Here is a 22158-nt window from a genome sequence, read left to right on the forward strand (position 1 = left end):
TAGAGATTATTGTACCATTTTAATAATTCTATTTCTTGTTTTGTTTTCTTTCAACAAGCACTTTTGCGAATTCAATTCTATTTCATTTTGTTTCTGCTGTTACAGTACTGAATTAATTCCACACAGTTGAAAATTATAATATGGTAGCATGAGTTTTCTGTGTCAGAGTTTTGTCAGTGTATGTATCATCTGTCACAAGCCATTTAATTACAGACGACGCATGATTCGAACCTTAAAACAAGTTTTAAAACCACACAGAAGAAAGCAAGATGCACAGACTACTTAAATTATTCAATAATTCACATTCGGCTAAAGTCAAATCGGCATATGACTGGAAGCGGTTAATCCATGATTGGTTGTATCCAAAACCGAGCAAAACTTGCACGTACATAATTTCATGAATATACTTCATTCCGATATATCAGATGTGCAATTTCAAGTATCATTTTATAGTTACGTCACTTTATATATCTTTTCGTTTTCGTATTGCATGGATTTCCTTGTGACACTTCCATACTATAGGCCGTAAATTTCTACTGCTTGTTCAGAAGTTTCGTCAAGGCATTTCTATATGTTTTAGCACATTTTACATCTACGATAATGCTGCAAGCTTGTTTTATTGTTTGAAATAGTCATTAGCCATGGTATCGAGTATAGATGTGTATTTCTTTAGCAGAGGTTTAGCCATTATGTCATGTAATTTTACTGTTCGCTTAGCAGTTTCATCAAGGAATTTTCAAAGTAAATATTTTGTATATTTTATACCACTGGTAATGTTTCCTGCGAATTTTATTGTTTAGAACAATCATAAAAGATAAAGGGTAAGGGTAGGTCTATGTCATGCTTTTCTTTGCTAAACTTTTTGTCATTATCCCATGTATTTCTATTGCTCGTTCAGCAGTTTCATCAAGACATTTTTGTAAGTAAGATGCACATTTAATGCCAAGCGCAATGTTGCCAACTACAGGTATGTAATTTGTCAGATGAAACAGCGACTGCTTCAGGCTTTCATACATAGTTTTATCATGAGAGTACATCTTGGCGTCAACATCTTCTTTATCGTCTTCAGAAAGATCACACACTTCACCTCCGACTTTTAAGGATGCTGTATCGACTCTGAACTGTTCGCCGTAAAATTTTATCTCTCCTGAAACAACACTTGAATCCGAGGCCTTCTTTAACGAACTATTTTCCACACTAGCGATCATTCCAGCAAAGGAAGATATCATTGGGATTCTTTGTTCAAGACGTTTCTTCTTCTTTTTAATAACTTCCCTTGAGAGGCATGCCAGAGAAAAAACTAAAGCTTCTTGTTTCATCTCAATAGCATCTTGAATTAGTTTTGTGGTTAAAAGTCCAAAGTCATATGATTGTTTTTTGAAGTTGTCGATAAGATATATATCCTTCACGTCAAATCTTTGTAAGTTTGACTCCATATCTTTTCTTACTTCTTTCAACAGAGCAGCTTCATTATGTGTTTTCGGATGGGCTTGCTTGTCATTTTGAACATCGCTTTCTATCTTAGTACGTACAAAATAAAACGGTCTATGACATTCGGCCGCCTGTTGTGCCAGCCAGAGATCTTCTTTCATAAATCTTGAAGCTGTAATGATTATAAACAAGTCGTACGTTTCGAAGTCAACGTCCTTAAGATAGGTTTCTTGTGGAAACCTTTCAGTGCCCACTCCTGGCAAATCGTATAAACGGAAGTGGTTATTACCAGGGTAAATGTATTCTTGAACCTCATGAGTGCATTCTGTAACACCTACTTTAGCTGGATTGTGCTCAATATCATCAGCATTTACACCCCTTATAGCATTGATAAAAGAAGACTTTCCGGCTCCAGATCTACCTGTCACGGCCATTTTGATGTGGACATCTTTCCATTCGTTCAAATTTGTCTGAAAGTGTTCTGCTAGTCCTTGTATTCCCCCTTCATCGTAGTAAGATTTCAATTGTTTGACCTTTTCCACGAATCCCGAGTACTTGTTATCATCTGTATTTGCCATGGTCTGTAAAAAAGGTAAAACACTATTCACTAACAAATAATTATATACATTTACCAGTTATATAAGTATATGGACAATATGTACACTCAACAATGTATATGTGACCAGTTAAAGCTGCATACTATAGGCGACTAATTGACTGAAATATCAAAGTATTGAATTATGTAAAAGTAAAGTATCTATAAATATGAAGAACGGTTGTGGTAGTAATTAGTGACAAAAATTTATTTGCTTGGCATAGTACATGTATATATCATATTATATTATATTATATGTTATGTTATGTTATGTTATGTTATATTATGGTTCTGGAGCTGATAAAAAACGACATCAGTAAGTCAGTAGTTAGAAAATAACATATAGCAAATGTTTAATACAGTTGATCACGACGAGGATGTTATACGCCTGTGGAATAATTTTTGTTATGTAATCGCGAAAACTTTTCTGTTTATTGTGAAAACTCGATACATTTTCGCGAAACTTATCTAGTGAACATCGTTTTCTATCTTAGTACGTACAAAATAAAACGGTTTATGACATACACTTTACACTTTTTCTATTCTTATTTCAATCACTTATAGTAAATAAATAATCTCTATTGTGCGACTGTTACAGTAGCGTGGAGCGTGGTGCGTTTCTTATTTTGGTAATCAATCAATAAACAACATTCTTAAACTCCAGTTTATTTTCAGTTAAATTACAGAAATATATATTTTAATGATGTTTCTGTCTAAGAGCTTCTCTACCTGGTTGTGAAAATACGTTTGGGTGTAACCATATGTATAGAAATACAATAGTCTCAACGATAGCAAAACAGATATTAATGTTCAGCCTATATTAATTACTTTTTTTTTTACACATAATAACTATGTGTTATTGCATGCTATTTATCGCCGACCACTCCAGTCGGCGATAAGGCATGCAATAACATACTTGTTGCTACTTGATGTGGTGACAGTTTATTTTGATAAGCAAAAATTACAGCTTATATATTTGGCCATGTGTGCTCATTCACGTCTAAATTATGATATTGGTATCACTTTCAAAGATAAGGCAAATTAGCATTGTCTTTAGATAATAAGCAGATGTTCTTCCCATTTTTTTTAATATTAAATAAATGATTAAATTTGTTTTAGCTATAGTCACTTTTAAGTATAATGTACGTACTTTACAAATGCATTCTCCCTGCTTGCAAAAAAGACAACAAAAAAAAACCCAATAAATTTGTAATCCTCTCTGTGTTTCATGATGCTGTCTTCTTTTATCTGAGGAATGGCATACTTTGACCCGAAACAACTTCTACATATCTATAATTATGGTTAAAATTAACCATAAACATTAGCTCTATTACCAGGCTATCTGACATCTACAGCAAGTGTCTGCAAATCCATGACATTCATTTATTTTGACTGATATAAAATCCCCATTATTGCTGAGAAAGCAACAATAGTGAGATATTGGTGACGAACCACAAGACTGCAAGCTCCACATTGGCCAAATAAATAATCCGTGTGCGACTCGCTGTAACACGAGCGCAGATTGTATGTTTTACATCGTGATATGAGCCGTGCCATGAGAAAACCAACATAGTGGGTTTGCGACCAGCATGGATCCAGACCAGCCTGCGCATCCGCGCAGTCTGGTCAGGATCCATGCTGTCCGCTTTTAAAGCCTACTACAATTAGAGAAACCGGATGCGCAGATTTGATTTGATATCTGGAAATTAAAATGCTATATTTCTTAAATATGCTTTGAAACTTAATTACAGACATACTATATGTTATGGAAACACATGAGAATTAATTTATTTTACTGCATGTACTTCTTACGATATAAATCGAAAAAGGTTTGTAACGCTTTGCTCGAGGTAAACTGCCTCGATTATAGATATATGGAGGATATTACATGAGTGTCTTTTCATATTGAATTTATCAAACGAGTTGAATAAAATGATAACAAGCGAGGCTTTTCCGATCATTTTATCAATTTCATTCAACAAGTGTAATAAATTCTATCTGGAAAGAGACAAATGTAATATTCTTTTCACCACATGTAAGCTTTTCCTGTTGAAACATCAAAATTTCTTCTTTCTTTACCTATTATAGAACAATTAAATTCGACCAACGTCTCCTATAGATAAACGACACCAACGTCAAAGCTTTATTACACAAGTGTATTATCAAATTTATGTAATAACATTATTACACCCCCGCGACGTCAAACATGTGATAACTATATTTAAACATCGCGGTATTGGTAACGACAGCGGGAAAATTATTGCCGCGGCAGGCCGGGTTTGATTCCCGACGCGATCATCTATTTTCCTGATCTGTTTAGAGAAACAAAAATTCATATAATTCTAATATTCATAACATGACCAAACTTCGATTTGAACGAAAAATCATTTTAGCCAAAACCTAGAGGTCAGTACCTTTAAGTAAAAACTACGTAGTTGAAAGTAATCAAATGTAATCAAAATTTTGATTCTCCCATAGACTTCCATTATGAAAACTTGCGCGGGGTACACTCTTTTCAAATCAGTCCGGCAAAAATTAATCCGAACGTGCAAAACCAACGTAGAACAGCACAGCATTAATATGATATTCTTTCCATCGACATTTCTTCTTTCTTTACTTATCATATACAATGTCCGTTCAAGAAGTATATTCTATATTTATTTCGTGAAAAATGTGATTAAAAGGCATGCCCCGATAATAGCGAAAATTCGATATAGACTTGCTCTAATCATAAGAAATAAAATATAAAATGGAATATAGCTGAAGAATATATCGTGGTCTAGGAGCTAGTCTTACGGCATACATCTTACGCAACATGATAATACATTACTGCCTGCCAGCATAAACTATACTCACTAATTAGATATAGCACAGCCAAACGTAAATATTCAGAAACTCCATTATTTTCTGTTTTTACAGCGATAAAGCAGATGAATCTATCCTTTAATCGGGCAACAAGAGGAAAGATTTCTTATTTTGCGAAATGTATACAAGATGAATTAAAAGCTCATTTGGCCGGGGGTAGTGTTAAATTGAATATTATTATTATTGTTGTGAAACGTTTTACCCATGTCACTTAAATTAGGAAATAATGTATAGAAAACCCGTGTTAAAACGTTCGCTTATCAATGTCACACACGCTGCCATATGATATATATTTTATTGTACCGAAGAAAACAATTAAATACATATGAAAAAAAGATTAATTACATAAAATTAAGTACATAATTTTTTTTTAAATGTTTTAATTCATTTAATACAACAGTTTCATCTTTTCAACATCCTCTTGAACAAGTTCAACAAGGAAAACAAAATATCACATTAGAAGATGAAAATCTAAAGATTAGCAAGAAATTGCTATATTTTCATAACATTAACAATTATTATTAAAACTATTAACTGTTATATGCGTACAAAGGAGGCAATCATTTCATCCATTTGGATCCTAAGAAATAGAAGCAGTTATTTGCCTTTATGTGACAGCGGTCACATGACCTGTCAGTCACTTTCGATTGATCACGTGTCAAAAAGGGTTGAAAATGTTTTTGATAGCCAAAATATCTTTCTCGGGTGATGGGATTTTATCATTGTAGGCAAAAGTGAGGCATAATAATAATCAAATAATGCCCTCTTGTTCAGTTTATCAGTACCTGTGTTATGCATTTATTGTTGACAAGGGGACAAACCTGTCTATTCATCCGTATACAAAACAAAAATGATCATATGTTGGAACCTCACAGACAGCCCAACTTAGTTTCATGTCTCGCTTCTATAATGATACTAATGACTGACAACCAGTCTTTCCGGATATCAACATGGTCAAAGCTGTGATAAATTAACAAGTGGAGAAATGATAACACGAGACTTTCTGAACAGATTACTGTACATGACGAGAAACAAGGCACACCATATTATTCATCTTCTGGCAAAAGTACAAACAACCTAAGCTATGAACAGCTATTAGGCCGTATTTAAAAATATGTGTTTGTGGTATAAGTAGGTACGTAGGGATTGTTTTTCATATAGGGATGAATTACTTTTTTTCATCTGACTGGCCAGAAAAAAAAGTTCCCATCGATTTTACTGGTAGGTCGTGATACCGTAATCAAATGATTTTCTAATGATAGCTTTATCCTAGTCTAGCTCACTGCCAGAATGGTTATTTATTTAATACTGCACATATTTTAAAGTTAATTTTAAGCCTCTAAAATAGCACGTTTTTATGGCTAAACCATACGAGAATAAACGTAATTTCTGATGCATACATAAACGTACATGTGAATATATCAAATGATTTAAATCTCAGTCTTTCAGTTGTCGTAATTAATTTGTCAAATATATCATTACACGTCACCTAAATATATATATTGCTTTCTTTAAAAAAAAAAGTCTGCTACCATAAATAACTCAGGTGTTCAAGTTAAGTTAGTTTTTATTGAGGGTTTTAGCCTTTAGCCTCCTGGCGGCAAGTGATTGCCTTTATGATCAATTTTCAGTGAACACCCTTCGAATAATAAATGGTACTGCCCAAACTGAATGATAGACCCGTCCACTTTTGGACATATAGCAGGGTAAAAGTTAGACCTGTTCATAGACTATGACACATTATTCTTTTAATTTTAATGTTCAAAACTGTGAATATATCCAGTCTATATCCTAAGTCCAATATCATATTACAATCAGTCTCTAAAACAGACTGGCATTTGTCACTTTTACATAAAAAAGGAAAAATAACAAAAATCTGAAATTTTGTATCAGTCTAGTGACCAGTCTAGGTAAAGGTTAGATAATAATTGAGAAAAACAGTACGACGGTTGAACACATTAGTTCCTATTATAAATGATTTGCTCAAAACATTCCGTCGAAACTTTTCCCATTGCATTTCATTCTTTTAAGATATTAATGCTATTGGAATGTCTGAAAACATCTGACCGAAAGGTTACACATCTGCCATTGATATAACTGTTCTGTCCTTAACATAAAACAATTTGGTTAATAGTGCGTCTAAAAATATCTCACTAATTGCAATATTACCTGGTTATCATAAAAAAATCCTTTTTCGATTATAACTAGTTTTACATTTTACAAATTTAACAAAAAACAACCTACGTTTTACTTGGGAAAAAAAGAGAAAATGATACTCACTGGTGTTTAATCCCAATGTTGTATTAACAACTGCTTGGAAGATAGAACGCGTTGAACATGTCTGAACTTTGGGGTAAAATGCCTGTTTTCTGTTTGAACAATTGTTACGTTTAGCCTTTTGAAAAAAAGTATGTATAACATATGTCAAGCTGATGAGATTACAATGGTAAAATATGTCGATAAGTTAGAAAAAAAAGTTTGAAATATGCACCCTCTCAATGATCCACTTCATCAGGAACAAGGGATTCCGTAAACTCTGCATCCAGATTTAATCAAGGCTTCCGAGGGCGGTAGTAGAATCTTTTTATTTTTTGTCTGAAATAGTGCCAATTTAATATCCAGAAGCGTATTTTCGACAAAAACTACGACAATATAGTGAAACATCGCTCGCTCACTTATTTTATTAAAATAATGGCAATACAGTGAAACATCGCTCGCTCACTGATATTATTAAAATAACGGCAATACAGTGAAACATCGCTCGCTCACTTATGTTATTAAAATAACGGCAATACAGTGAAACATCGCTCGCTCACTTATGTTATTAAAATAACGGCAATACAGTCACACTTCGCTCGCTCACTTATGTTATTAAAATAACGGCAATACAGTTAAACATCTCTCGTTTATGTTATCAAAATAATGACAATACAGTGAAACATCGCTCGCTCACTTATGTTATTAAAATAACGGCAATACAGTGAAACATCACTCGCTCACTTATGTTATTAAAATAACGGCAATACAGTGAAACATCACTCGCTCACTTATGTTATTAAAATAACGGCAATACAGTGAAACATCGCTCGCTCACTTATGTTATTAAAATAACGGCAATACAGTTAAACATCTCTCGTTTATGTTATCAAAATAATGACAATACAGTGAAACATCGCTCGCTCACTTATGTTATTAAAATAACGGCAATACAGTGAAACATCGCTCGCTCACTTATGTTATCAAAATAACGGCAATACAGTGAAACATTGCTCGCTCACTTATGATATTAAAATAACGGCAATACAGTGACACTTCACTCGCTCACAAATGTTATTAAAATAACGACACTACAGTGAAACATCTCTCGTTTATGTTATCAAAATAATGACAATACAGTGAAACATCGCTCACTTATGTTACTGAAATAACGACAATACCATGAAACATCGCTAGCTCAAGCATTGATTGTTCGAGAACCAGAGCTCTGTTGTCACTGGCCATTTTCTTTATATTCTATATATCTGGATTATCCGAAACCCTGGATTAACATTTACCTTAAGGACTCGAGCCATCGTCATCGCTATATTCTAATATTCATTTAATAAACTTATATGACACATGGACACTTGAAGCTTCAACAGCAATTATCTTAACTATATATCATATAATTAATGTAATTTTTTGTCTTTAGATCTAGCCTAACAAACCCGTTTTGTTGCTGTTTTATTATAACTTTTCTGGCGAGACAAGAGTAAATAAAAATTGAATAATATATATATATTAAAATGCTTTAATGTGTGCTAATGCATCCTATATATAATATTGCATTGTGTCAGCAAATAAACGCATGCTTGTACCTTTCCGTATACTGCATTCGCAACAGTGATTTTGTCCGCAATATATCATGGAAATGGATATTGAAAGTGAGTATATATTTCATTTCTAACTTGTTACATCTCTTTTTCATTCATTTATACACATAAAACGTAAACTAAAGCATATAGTCAAATACAACAATAATGGTTGTTTTATATGAAGTTTTATGAAAATGACCGAGTTTTGTATGAATTATTTGAACGGCAAGGCGCTGTACGTTGACCGAATTTATAGTATTCACCTTGATTGTCTTCTAGCATTGTTCGCATGTTTTAACTAATCATAAATAAAAACGTTCGAAAAATAAAGTGTAAAAAAACTTGAAAAATTAAATTTTGCAATACAACGTTTTATGATGTATCGTAAATCAGTCCATGTGTCTATTTTTAGACTGACCTGAAAGCAGCCAGGTTGAGACAAAGGTCATCAGCGAGTGTTAGGTATGTTATTCATCTTTGTAAACGAGTTTGTTGTCATGCATTTTATCTCTGTCAGCGATGTGTGTACATGAATATACAATGATTCATTAACATTTCGTATATTTTTTATTGTATAATGAGAGGGCATACAACAAAATATGGATTGGGGTCTTGGAGTGGAGTTTTGGAGTGGAGTCTGGAGTGAGATCTTGGAGTGACCTTGGTGCCTAATTTGGAGAGAAACTTTGAAGTGAAATTGAATATGGTTGTTTTCATTTAAAGTTTGAAAAGTTATTAAGATTAAAAACAGAGATGTTATTGGTGACATTTCATAAAACGAAATACAATAATGATTAATGTATGATGATGTTGTTGTTGCTGCTGCAAACGATGATAAAAATGGTGATTGTTGGTATGAAGAATCAAATTTAATATATCGTGAGACTGGCAGTTATACTTTTGATTATGGGAATGCTGCTGGTTTGTTTTATATAATAATGTTTACAATAAAAACTTTCAATTGTTTTTCGTGTCTTTAGATTGAAAATGTATATCACCAGTTGTTACCGTCATCATTATCGTCATCATTGATATCCTGAAAATCAATTTATCACACTTGACAGACAAAATCATGCCACACTCTCAAAGAAAAGAATTGTCTAAATTTCAATCATAACCATTACCATTAACAACAATACAAACACCTAGAGTCATCATCAACAACTATAACATCAAGAAAGCGTTATCTTTCGACTACAACAGTTTTCCATCTTGTTCGTCAGCAAAAATATCAGTAAAAACTAACGATGATAATTATGCTGTAATATCCGATGATGATGATGATAATGATGACAGTGGTGATGGTGACTGGTGATTGTGATGATGATGTTAATGATAATTATTTTGGTAATAATAGCGATGATTGTGTGATGTTATTGTTGTTGGTGATGATGATGGTGGTCGTCGTCGTGATGAAGATGATAATGTTTATGAAGATGGTGATGATGATGATCTTTATGATGGGTGGTGCTGGTGATGATAGTGTTTGTTATGATGGTGATTGTCATTATTGTTGTTAAGATAGTAGTGATGATGATGATAGTGGTATTGGTGATAAAAATGTGGATGATGATTGTTGTGGTGGTGGTTGTGATGATAGTAGTGACGGTGATAATAATAATAGTGATGATGATGATGATGATGATGGTGGTGATGATGATGGTGATAGTGATGATGATGTCATCAATTGAAATAAATTGGTGATAAAGGAGTACCCAAGCATGTGGAATAATGCCATGACTTGCAGTGATAAGCCCATTGTGTTCATTGTATAATATAAACATGGTTAATGTTTTCATGCTTCCAAATTGGCATGTTTTTTTTTTTTGTTTTTGTTTTTTATTTTGGTTTAGAAATACATGTCATTGTTATTTCACTGACAACATTGTAATGAACAAATCTTCATCGCTATCAACATCATCATCATCAAAAACATCCTGTCATCAAAATAATCATCATCATGATCATAATCAGCAGCATCAGCAACAAAAATCAAAATAAAATCACCATAAAGAAGCGGCATAACTACATGTCATTCTTTTCCCTCCCGTTCTCAATTAAGAAAAATGAACAATATCATCATAATCAATACTATTAACATCATCAGCTGCATTTTCATCATCAGCTTTATATAAAAATAATCATTGACAAATCTTAAGGTAATATAAGCATACTTCTCATAAACATCATCATCAAATACTGCTACAAAAACTATCACCGTCATCATCATCATCATCGGTAGCTGCGCTATTTCCAACAAAATTCTGTCTCTTTCCGCCACTTTCATTCTTTATAACCTTTATCATGTAATAAATTTATCTGATATGAAAAAAAAAAACCATATGGTTTTGACTCAAATCTCTCTACCATTTTTCACTCCAAGGCCGCTCCAAAATTTCACTCCATGACTCCACTTCATGACTCCACTCCAAGACTCCACTCCATATGTTGTCGTATGCCTAATGGGTCAGTTTACATCTCCGCTGTCAAATTACGGCGTGGCTGTACTCATGTGAAAGAACGATATGAGCACACATGCTGATTTAGCCATTTCACGGTTGACACGGTAATTGCAACTGTTAGAACTCTGCTCTATTTCATTGCATTTTTTCCCTTTAAATATACAATAGTAATTTTTAGGAGAGAGCTGTCAAGTTATGCATTCTCTGCCCGAAAGACATAGCAAAATCGCTAGCATGTAGAGTAGCTACTAGCCTGTTATTTTTATTTTGATATGTTTCCATTTTCACACTGTAAACTTTCAATAATGTAAAATGCTCTTTTGAATATATGCGTGTATAACCGTACATTCGGCAGTAAGAAAATTTATCCATGTTATAATTATGAAGGGAAATGTTCCTCAAATTAGAATTAGAAATTCGTGTGAAAAATTAAAATCCTCGAAACAGATTAGGAAATGCAAGAACGCTGAAACGATATATCTGAAGGGAAATCGGCGAGTAGGAAAGCTACTTTGAACCCTATCTTCGCAGTGCGTTAAAACAAAATTAATGAAAATTTTCGATAGAAGATTTTGGTATCATATGCAACTCGAACAACTGCAAAATATGTACCAAAATAATGAATACGAACGTTACCTTTTTTCAAGAATATGTCGTTAAACATTCTAATGCACAAAACAGGTGCACCCGCCGTTCCCCCCCCCCCCCCCCCCCCCCCCCCCCCCTCATTTGTTTCGCTGTCATGATTAATATAGAATATTAAATAAAAAAATGTTTTTTTTTATCTGATTCCTAACTGAAAAATACATTTGGATGAAGTATACATTTTACACTGTCCGATCCTTCTTGGCTTATTACCGATCCATCATGTTAAAAGAATAAACGCATTGTGCAAACATAGTTTTTCGCTCGGACAAGAAAGCTACATTACCTGAAATTTGTAAGCATCCACCGGCAAAATATTAATGAACGATCGGAAATGTTTGTAACACAAAATTTAATTTCTAACATTTTCAAAAACTCGAAACATTGCGCATTGTACTGAATGGATAAATAAAAAAGTCCAAAAATAAACCATTTTAGAACTATTCCGGGAACTGTACGTTTCAGCCGAACGACGGCTTTCAATATAATATTATGCCAGAACTGATTTCTTCAAGTTCACCTGAATGAAATTGCTGTAAAAGGAGAAATGGTTAATTGTTTCACATTTACGTTCTGTAGAAAGCAACCGAATTGCGACTTCAAACGTTCATGTATTTTATAATTATTCCAAAAAAACAAAAAAACAAAAACTGTCCGACTTTATAAGTGAAAAATTAAACGAAGCAATTTAACTAATTGTTAACTTAGCACTTTAACCATTTGAAATTAAAAGTAAAATTATACTATCACGAGACTCTTGTGCATTCTGAACCTCGTGCTGATTAAAATGTATTTTCTTTAAAGTATGGTGTCTCAGGCGAGCCAGTTATATGTTAATTTGAGTGAACATACAGTACGGAAGTGGTTATGAATTTGTGTATGTATATAATATCAATGAAATGAATATTTCAAAGTTGACGGCAGAAAACAAGTGCGCACTAGGTAAAAAACAACCAAATTAAAACATTCAGTTCCATTAGTACATATACACTACACTTTGAAGAGCGTATTGTTCATTGAAACAATGTAACCATATGTCTGGCAATACATGTATTGCATAGACATTTTATAGTTAAGGAGGTACAAAATTCAGTCTCCATTTTTGTTTCTAAAGACTTACATATTCAATTCAAAGTATACCAGCCATGAACATGTCTCAATGATATACTCGGTAAAAAAAGTCCTGCACAGCTGGATGTTAAGCGCAAATTAAAAAACTACATGCATTTTTGGATTTACCATAGTCAACAGATATCTGTTACAAGGACACTGGTCGAAACAGAATGAAAATCGATACATAAATGATAAGTTATAACAGTTTATATGCACTGGGGGTAAGCCTTCAAAAATGGCAAAATTAGCAGTAAATTTGAAAAGTGCTCAGAATAGTCTTGCTTGCATTCTTTCCTCACACACTGACCATACACACAGACAAAGTCCTGAATATGAGTAATTTATTCCACTGTTGATCAATCAAACACCTAGTAAATTAATTACTTAATTACTTTGTTTTCAAACACCTAGTAACTTAATTACTTAATTACTTTGTGTGTAAAATGAATTTTATAAAAGAAAATACACTTGCGATCCATATTTAAAGTTTGGTCACTGTCACAGTAATGGCTTATATACTGCCAAGGAGTCCGTTAAGACGACTAACTAATAAAGACCGGGCTCGTGCCCTGGGACATTTACAAGCTGGTGTGCGACCCCAGGATGTTGCAGCGATATTTGGAATTCACCGGAGTACTGTTGTTTGTCTTAATCTGTGGTATCAAGCAGAGTATCACATTCCGCATTATTAGTGTTTTAACAGTGATTTAACAATTTTTGACAGAGGACCCTTGGGAACTTCTTTTATGAATTACTCAAGAACGGATATTTGGATTTTATTTTCGTTTTCAGTTCTGTGTTGAGATTTGATGAATGTTTAACCTGGTATAATCATGTTTGTTGTATGTCATATCATAAAAATATAGTCACCCAAAACATCCGTGTGCAGAACTTTTTTTACCGAGTATATTTACTAGTATAGTATCGTATTTAGATTTCCTTATATTCACAGAAAGGCTTATACATGTTGGATGTTTCTGTGTAAGATTGAAGTAGCTATTACGAGTGAACACACACAAGTGGCATAGATATGGTGTTCATTAGAGAAAGATATTGCACTACTTCTTTTCACGACAGCAAAAATTACAACGTTAAATTGCTATACTGTTGTATTATAGATAAAATGGCAACCACTGTTCAGTCAACAGCCAACAGTGAAAGGAATGTAGATGAAAAAAAATCTGAAAGCATCTCTGATAAAGTAATACAGGAGTCGGAAGAGGCGAATAAGAAATGTGACAAACACTGTATAACTGACTGCGTTAAAACAAAATTGAATGACTTAAAGACTGTTCCTCTAATTACTGCTGTCACAGGAAATAGTGGGGTTGGAAAGTCATGCTATATAAAAACCTTACTTGGTGTGTCAGCTGATGATAAGGGGTTGCTACAGTTGGAGTGGTTGATACAACTACCGCCCTAGCCCGTTTTCTACATCCAGGAAATAACAATAATAGTATTGGATTTCCTCGGGCTAGTCATATTTAAAGTATATTTCTGAAGTTAAGCTTGTGCTCAGAGCAATGTGATGTGAATAACATTTCAAAATTGTAAAAAAAAAAACTAGCCCGAAACGCTTTGAAGAAAGCAAGTGGCAACCAAACAAAATAATGAGCTTTAAAATAAGCCCAGGTGAAAGGATCATTTAATGTTTGGGTGATATTTAGCCACTATCTAGCAAAACAATCGAAAAATTGAAATCTACATCTCTCAGATCGGTTTGTGTAATTCATTGTTTCATTTAACGGCCTCTAAATTGCTATATTATTGTATTACAGATAAGATGTTGACCACTGTTCGTGATCAGCCAACAGTGAAGAGAATGTAGGTGGAAAGAAATCTGAAGGCATCTCCGATAAAGTAGCGCAGGAGTCGGACGTGGCGAATAAGAAATGTGATATACCAGGTATAACTGATCGCGTTTAAACAAACCTTAATAAATGAAAGACGATTCTCTGAATATCGTTTTCACAGAAAATAGATAATTGAAAAGTCAAACTATATAAAAGCATTGGTGTGTCAGCTGATGATAAAGGACTGCTACAGTTGGAATCGTTGAAACCTTGCCGCCTCAAGACCATTTTCACATCCGGGAAACAAAAACTAATTTGAAATTTGCCCTGGCTAGGCATATTGAAAGTACCTTTTTGAGATTTAGCTTGTGCCCAGAGCAGTATGTTGTGTAAAGCAAACTATACCATCGTATGAATTTACACGTTTAAATACCTCAGCACGTTTTTAAAGACACACAACATTCTAAAATTTCTAGAATTTAAGAACTAGCACAAAACGGTATGAGGCAAGCTATTGCCAACCAAACAAAATACTAGTAATGCCCTTGTCGTATCCTGTTGATATTTGGTTGATATTTAACTATAATCTAGCAAAATGCAATCGAAATCAACACCTCCTTATTGTTTGCTTGATTTAAAAACAAACTTTCAGTATTTTTTAAAGATTTTTGCAAAAATGTTGGACTGGCTGGTTTGTTTTTTGTTCAGTATTTAACTCTGTGTTGATATTGATGACGTATTTTAATTCTAGTTAGTTGCGCATGCATACTAATAGCATGAGGCATAAGTATTAAATACGTTCATGCATCATTTTATACCTGGTAACAGGTACCTCATACTCTAAGAAAGGCTGATATAATTCACTGCTTAACCCTTACCCTGCTAAATTTCTATAATGAACTTGTCCATCGTTCAATTTGATCAGTGCCATTAACTGTTGTAGTAAGGGGTGCATACCAAAAAGATATTGTCCAAATGGCGGGCAGTCAGATCGTGATCAGACTGCACGGATATGCAGGCTGATCATGATCTACACTGGTCGCAAAGGCAGAATCAATCGTGTCCAGCATGGTAAAGCTTAATTCCACGACAACAATGCCTACAAATAATAAATTGTTATACTGTTGTATTATAGACACGATGGCAACCACAGGTTGTGATCAATCGAACAGTAATGGAAAAGGAGATGGAAAGAAATCTGAAGGCATCCCTGATAAAGTATCACAGAATTCAGACAAGGCGAATAAGAAACATGAAATACCAGGTATAACTGATCGCGTTAAAATAAATTTGAATGAATGCAAGACGGATAAGATCTTATGTTCTTTGTTCAGTATATAATGGGTTTTTTAAACTAAACAATATTACTCTCTGTAGATATTGATGACGCAGTTTTTATTACGTCATCTGTTTACGACCCTTTTCCATGATTTGTTAGTCAGTCTTGCTTGTTAACTGATAAGTTAAATTATCAAATACATTTAATTATTATTTAATTTATGATACATCATTTTACACCTTGTAGCCATAAAGCTGGAATAACTCACATATTTTTACTGCCTTATATTCTGTTATATATATATATATAAGGCTGATACAATTCAATGCTTAAGTTCACAACAAGACTACAACACTATATTGTTTTACTGTTGTATTATAGATCAGATGGCAAACACAGGTTGTGGTCAATCAACAGCCAACAGCAAAGGAAATGAAGATGGAAAGAAATCTGATGGCATCTCTGATAAAGTACTAGAAAAGTTGGACGACGGGTATAAGAAACATGGCATACCCGGTATAACTGATTGCGTAAAAGCACACCTGAATGATTGGAAATCAGGTTCTCTAAATATTGCTATCGTAGGAAATAGTGGGGTTGGGAAATCAAGCTACATAAATGCCTTACTTGGTTTGTCAGCTGATGATAAGGGGGCTGCACCAGTTGGAGTGGTTGAAACAACTGTCACTCTTACACCTTTTTCGCATCCTGAAAACAAAAACTTAACATTGTGGGATTTGCCTGGGGTAGGAACTCCAAATTTCCCCAAAGATGGCTATCTTCAGAAAAAAAACTTTAAAAAATACGATTTCTTTCTGGTATTGACAGCAACCCTATTCACAGAGAATGATATTTGGTTGGCACAAAAGATAAGTGATTTAGGAAAGAAATTTTATTTTATCAGAACTAAAATTGACTTGGACATATCAAACGATCAGATTGCCCATCCTAAAACCCATACAAGGGATAATGTCATACAAACAGTACGTTCAGACTGTATTAACAAGTTGGAACATCAAAAATTTACAAATCCTCGCGTCTTCATCATCAGCAATTTTGGTGTGACCGAGTTTGACTTCGGGAAATTGTCAGAATGTCTAATTCGGGATGCTCCTGACTTCAAAAGGGAAGCATTTACTCTATCATTAAGCGTTCTCACCGAAGAAATTATCAGAGCCAAAGAAAAGTATCTAAAGAAAAGAATATACATTGTTTCGATTGCCTCGGCTGCAGCTGCTGCTGTTCCAATACCAGGCGTAGGCTTTACTGTCGATGTATCAACTCTTCTTGAAGAAGCACTGTTCTACCGAAAGCAACTGCGACTGGATGATGCGTCAGTTGAAGAAAGTGCCGCAGTTTTGAATATTTCAGTCACTGAGTTGAAGAAAAGATTAAATTTACAAAGTCAGCTTATTTCATACACGACAAGAGGTCTTCTTGCATTCTTCGGTTCCCTGGGAATATCGAAACTTTCCGAAAACATGTTAAAAGTAGCACTTCCGCTCATCGGTTGCTTCATTGCTGCCAGTATGTCCTACGGAGTTCAAGTGTACTGTTTAAAACAACTGTTGGATACAATGGTAAATGATGCATTGAAGATCAATGAAGAGATGAATGTCATCTTTGCCAGCAACACCATTTAAGAGATACACAAATTACTGAGACACAAACTGGTGACAACAATGACAACAACGAAACTAAGATTTAGTAACCGTAAAATAACGCATTTGTTTGTGGACTCTATGACATGTATTAAACACGTACAATGATTCTAAATTTAATGTTTAAATGTTATGATTTGGAATCACCCATGTGATTCACAGGTTAAATACAATAATTTGGTATATTTGATATATTTGTGGGTTTACAATAGTTTTCGAATGGAAAAGTGGGATAATCATTTGATGAATGTGTTGAACAGGTTGTGGTTATCCTAACGTATTAAATAAATAATCTTTAATGAATCGAAAACAAGTAATCCTATAACATTTTTATTCAAAACTAGTTTGTCCTTCAGTTGGGATAGAATTGTTTACAGTTTGCAGAATTTCCATAAAGTTTTGTAGATCATATATAGAGTGTATACAACATTAATATATTTTCATACTGAATTCATTAAACGATTTAAATACAATAAAAAAGCAACGTTTTCTATACTTAAAACACCGTCAACGTCAAAATGGTAATACATGTGTATTAAACTAGAGTAATATAAAAATATGTGATGGCTTCATTTAACCGACACGATGTTGAATAAATGGTAAATAGTATTAGTTATCTCTGTTTTCAGAAAGTTATGTATTGTTTTATAGTTCACGACTGATGGAACACCGGAGGGAGGGCTATAGGAATGCCCTCGCTCCGTCTGCCTGTTCGAGCTTACATTTGCATATTTAAGTAGCTAAAGGAACAATAGGTAACTGTACTTTTTCTTTGATTCTATTCATTCCGAAAGCTTTCATGTGGCTATTTTTCTTTAACATGACTAAAAGAACAAGAGAGAGAACAAAAGAGCAGCCACATAAATACCCATATGTAGGAACGTTCGTCCGTCTGTCCCTCCACAAATCTGGATCCTGCAATAACACAAATAGAATTCAAGCTAGGTTCATAAAACTTGGTATGTGAATAAGGGGCAATATGAAGATTATGCATGTTTATGACTTATGCCTGTAGGTTAAAGGTCAAAGCCACTATTGAAGGTAAAGTAAAAATTGTTTCTGCCCCATTACTTGTTATAAATTGATCGATCATCTTAATACTAAACACAAACGTTCCCCATGATGAGAAAATGTGTCCACGCATCTATGCATTGTGATCTATGCTTGTCGGTTAAATGTCAAGGTCACTGTTCAAGGTCAAGTAATATTTGTTTCTGCTCCATTGCTTTTAATTGTATTGCAGGAATTTTTTAGTAATACACAGAAATGTTCCCCATGATTAGACTTTGTGTCACGCACATGTCCCATGGTTGCCGATCAAAGGTCAACGTCACTATTGAAGGTCAAGTAAAATTGTTTTTCCACCGGTAGGGGACTTCTGTATTGCCACTGCAGTACTAGGTCACTTGTTTTTCTCAATTTAGTAATTTTGTGTACAATTCTTTCATCTATAATTTGAACTGTATGGTTAGTATCCAATTACGACAGGGCATTTAGCTATACAGTCGTAATTCCAGTGTCTTATTTACAAAAATGTAATCTTCATTGATAGTTTATACATCGGTGCAAATAAACTTGCAATGGTATAGTATTGTCATATCAATTTTCATAATCTCTTAAATCAGCAGAGGCTTTAACAAGCCTTTTCCACTGACCTGGACAAAAGAAATTTCACACACATTGTTAATTTAAAATGCACTGTAAAGTTAGTATCCAATTACGACTTGACGCCTTGCTATACAGTCGGAATAGTGTTTTACACTAACAATGACACATTAACAAAAATAAAAATCGATTGCATATACACCGGCACATGCAGAATAACAAATTACTGTCTTAGTAACTTTTATAATCTCCCTTCATGCCCCATAAGTCAGCAATGGTTTTAACAAGCCCTTTCACCCGGCCAAATATAACAATAATATACCAGCCCCAACGTGTTGCACTGCATGTGCCGGCATATAAGCAGTCGGCGAAGCTTACATTTCTTGTACTGGACAATATGCGACCTTAATTCTTGAGTCGTTACACTATATATAATAGCCGTTGTGTCCGCTTTCGAACAAGACCATAGGTGAAAGTTTGCCGATTTTACAGAATTTCTATAGAGGTCACATTCCCATATAGTTAAATACATTGAGATATTCAGAGTGGTGAGAGTCTCAAAAGTAAAACGAAATTACGCTGTTCGCTTATTTCAGTCCAGGAATGTCGGTCAAAAACTAAACATAGCTTATGTTTGTAACATTATTATGTTTATCCACAATAGATATATATTGATCGGACTGGAATGGACTTAGAATGTATCTAACTTTCCTAGGTGCGCGTTTTCGAAGATTTTAATGTGCAATTTTGGACGGACGAAACGGCCGTACGAAACTGTTTATGATTACTATTCGCGGGAATTAACGAGAAACTGGCCAATTTAAGACTAACGAAATTAACCTTTATTTACTTATTCCATTTAAGACCTAAATTCTGACTGACTAGCCAACAAAAGAAATTCGTTCAAAGTCTGACCCCAAAATTTCAAAAAGGAAATTATACTAGAGCTTATTTTTCTGATGACAAAGATCAAAATTGAATCGACACAACTGTATGAATTTTCACTGGATTTAACGTAATTTAAAATAAAAACCAGGAACTGTATTTTCATCTGACGGCAACTTACAATTGTGCGTGGGCGTTTTTTTTTCTTTGGCTGTTCTATTTAAATGTTGAAAAGATCGACAGCTGATTTATAAGTTTTTATTTCAGAAAAAAAACATTGGACCATATGGTCCATGAGGCATTTACATATAAACATATACAATAAACAACGCACACATAGTATATTCATAGCATATTCGCATTATGAACAAATTTTAATGGAGAATGGACATACAATTTTGATACAACCGTGACTAGTATAGTGGTTTTATAATAAAACATATAAATACAGTCAAACAAACAAAGATAACACTTCTTCAATGCATTAGACCATATTAAAAGTGACTTCTTATATCATTTACCTTAGTAAAATCATTATCAATATTTAAACAATGCTTCCACCTACGGCTGATCTAAATATTTAAGTGAATTACTGCATTTTATATCTTGAGGAATTGTATCACAGGCTGTTGATATATGTCTTCAAATTAGTTTGTGTATTTCTATTTGCAGTGACAGAGGGCTCTATTCCATAACCTTACCCAAATGTTTTAAAACAAAATGTGTAATTGATAACCCTTTTCTGCAACCTTGTTAAACATATGACTGGTAAGACATTTCATTACCTTCAGTTACATTGACCTGAAACCAAAATCTTTTTTGTCGATAGTGCTTCAATGCTTTTCTTCTTCTTTTCTTTGTTGTTGTTTTGTTGTTGTTGTTGTTGTTTTAGTTTTGCTATCGTTTAATATTTTCGCAAAAAAAGCCAATATATAAGACAACATATGGTATCTCCTCAATGATCCCGACATTTTATTACCAAGGTAAAAGATGAAAGGGAAGAACCACGTTCCAAGAACGCAGCAACCTTAAAGCGAAAAACAATAACCGTGGTTGCATAGATATGTACGTAGCATCCGCCTTAAAGCGAAACACAAAATCCGTGGTTGCAAAGATGTGTACGTAACAGCCACCTTAAAGCGAAACACAATAACCGTGGTTGCATAGATGTGTACGTAGCAGTCACCTTAAGGCGGAACACAACAACCGTGGTTGCAAAGATGTGTACGTAACAGCCACCTTAAAGCGAAACACAATAACCGTGGTTGCATAGATGTGTACGTAGCAGTCACCTTAAGGCGGAACACAACAACCGTGGTTGCATAGATGTGTACGTAGCAGCCACCTTAAAGCGAAACACAATAACCGGGGTTGCATAGATGTGTACGTAGCAGCCACCTTAAAGCGAAACACAATAACCGGGGTTGCATAGATGTGTACGTAACAGCCACCTTCAAGCGAAACACAATAACCGTGGTTGCATAGATGTGTACGTACCAGCCACCTTAAAGCGAAACACAATAACCGTGGTTGCATAGATGTGTAAGTAACAGCCGCCTTAAAGCGTAACACAATAACCGTGGTTGCATAGATGTATGCGTAACAAATATGTATACAAAATACACAGAGAAAGAAGTTAGAGTGACACTAGAACAAACATGTAAATAAAATAAAACAGCAGTGGCACTGCCTTAAAGGCACTGACCTCCAGATTTTGGCTAAAAATGATCTTTCTTCCAAATTGAAGTTTGGTCATATCAAGAATATTAGAATATGAGTTTTCGTTTCTAAGCTTCTTTTATAATGACAAATCAAGACAAAAGATAACTGCGTCGGGAATCAAACCCGGACCTCAGCGTCAATAAAGAATTTATCCGCTGTCGTTACCAATACCGCTATGGAGGATTTAGTGTTTTATACCCCTTAAATATAGATATCTATATTTGAGGCAGTTTACCTCGAGTAAAGCG

At 34.2% G+C, this 22158-nt stretch overlaps 2 protein-coding genes across 3 annotated transcripts; one reads left to right on the forward strand and one right to left on the reverse strand.

The window, feature by feature from the left end:
• Positions 1-833: 833 nt before the first annotated feature.
• LOC123531117 (interferon-inducible GTPase 1-like) lies at positions 834-2009 on the reverse strand. The gene has a single exon (XM_045311901.2). It carries the CDS (start codon positions 2007-2009, stop codon positions 834-836), a length of 1176 nt encoding a protein of 391 aa, XP_045167836.2.
• Positions 2010-8769: 6760 nt separating this feature from the next.
• LOC123532410 (T-cell-specific guanine nucleotide triphosphate-binding protein 2-like) lies at positions 8770-18430 on the forward strand. 2 transcript variants are annotated; one of them, XM_053517755.1, is made up of 5 exons: positions 8770-8814; positions 9158-9207; positions 14744-14871; positions 15894-16022; positions 16419-18430. In XM_053517755.1, the coding sequence occupies exons 4-5, from the start codon at positions 15899-15901 to the stop codon at positions 17678-17680; spliced, it is 1386 nt and encodes a 461-aa protein (XP_053373730.1). In that variant the 5' UTR covers positions 8770-8814; positions 9158-9207; positions 14744-14871; positions 15894-15898; the 3' UTR covers positions 17681-18430. The 2 variants fall into 2 exon arrangements, with proteins under 2 accessions (XP_053373730.1, XP_053373731.1); XM_053517756.1 differs by lacking the exons at positions 8770-8814; positions 9158-9207 and having other exon boundaries at positions 14537-14871.
• Positions 18431-22158: the final 3728 nt, after the last annotated feature.

Source organism: Mercenaria mercenaria, chromosome 11 (assembly GCF_021730395.1).
Source record: "Mercenaria mercenaria strain notata chromosome 11, MADL_Memer_1, whole genome shotgun sequence".
NCBI lineage: Eukaryota > Metazoa > Mollusca > Bivalvia > Venerida > Veneridae > Mercenaria > Mercenaria mercenaria.

Excerpts from the sequence above, each read along its gene's own strand:
- LOC123531117 (XM_045311901.2), bottom strand. The coding sequence starts at position 2,009 with ATGGCAAATACAGATGATAACAAGTACTCGGGATTCGTGGAAAAGGTC.
- LOC123532410 (XM_053517755.1), top strand. The coding sequence starts at position 15,899 with ATGGCAACCACAGGTTGTGATCAATCGAACAGTAATGGAAAAGGAGAT. Across the intron at positions 16,023-16,418 it reads TAAGAAACATGAAATACCAG|ATCAGATGGCAAACACAGGT; the intron begins GTATAACTGATC and ends GTTGTATTATAG.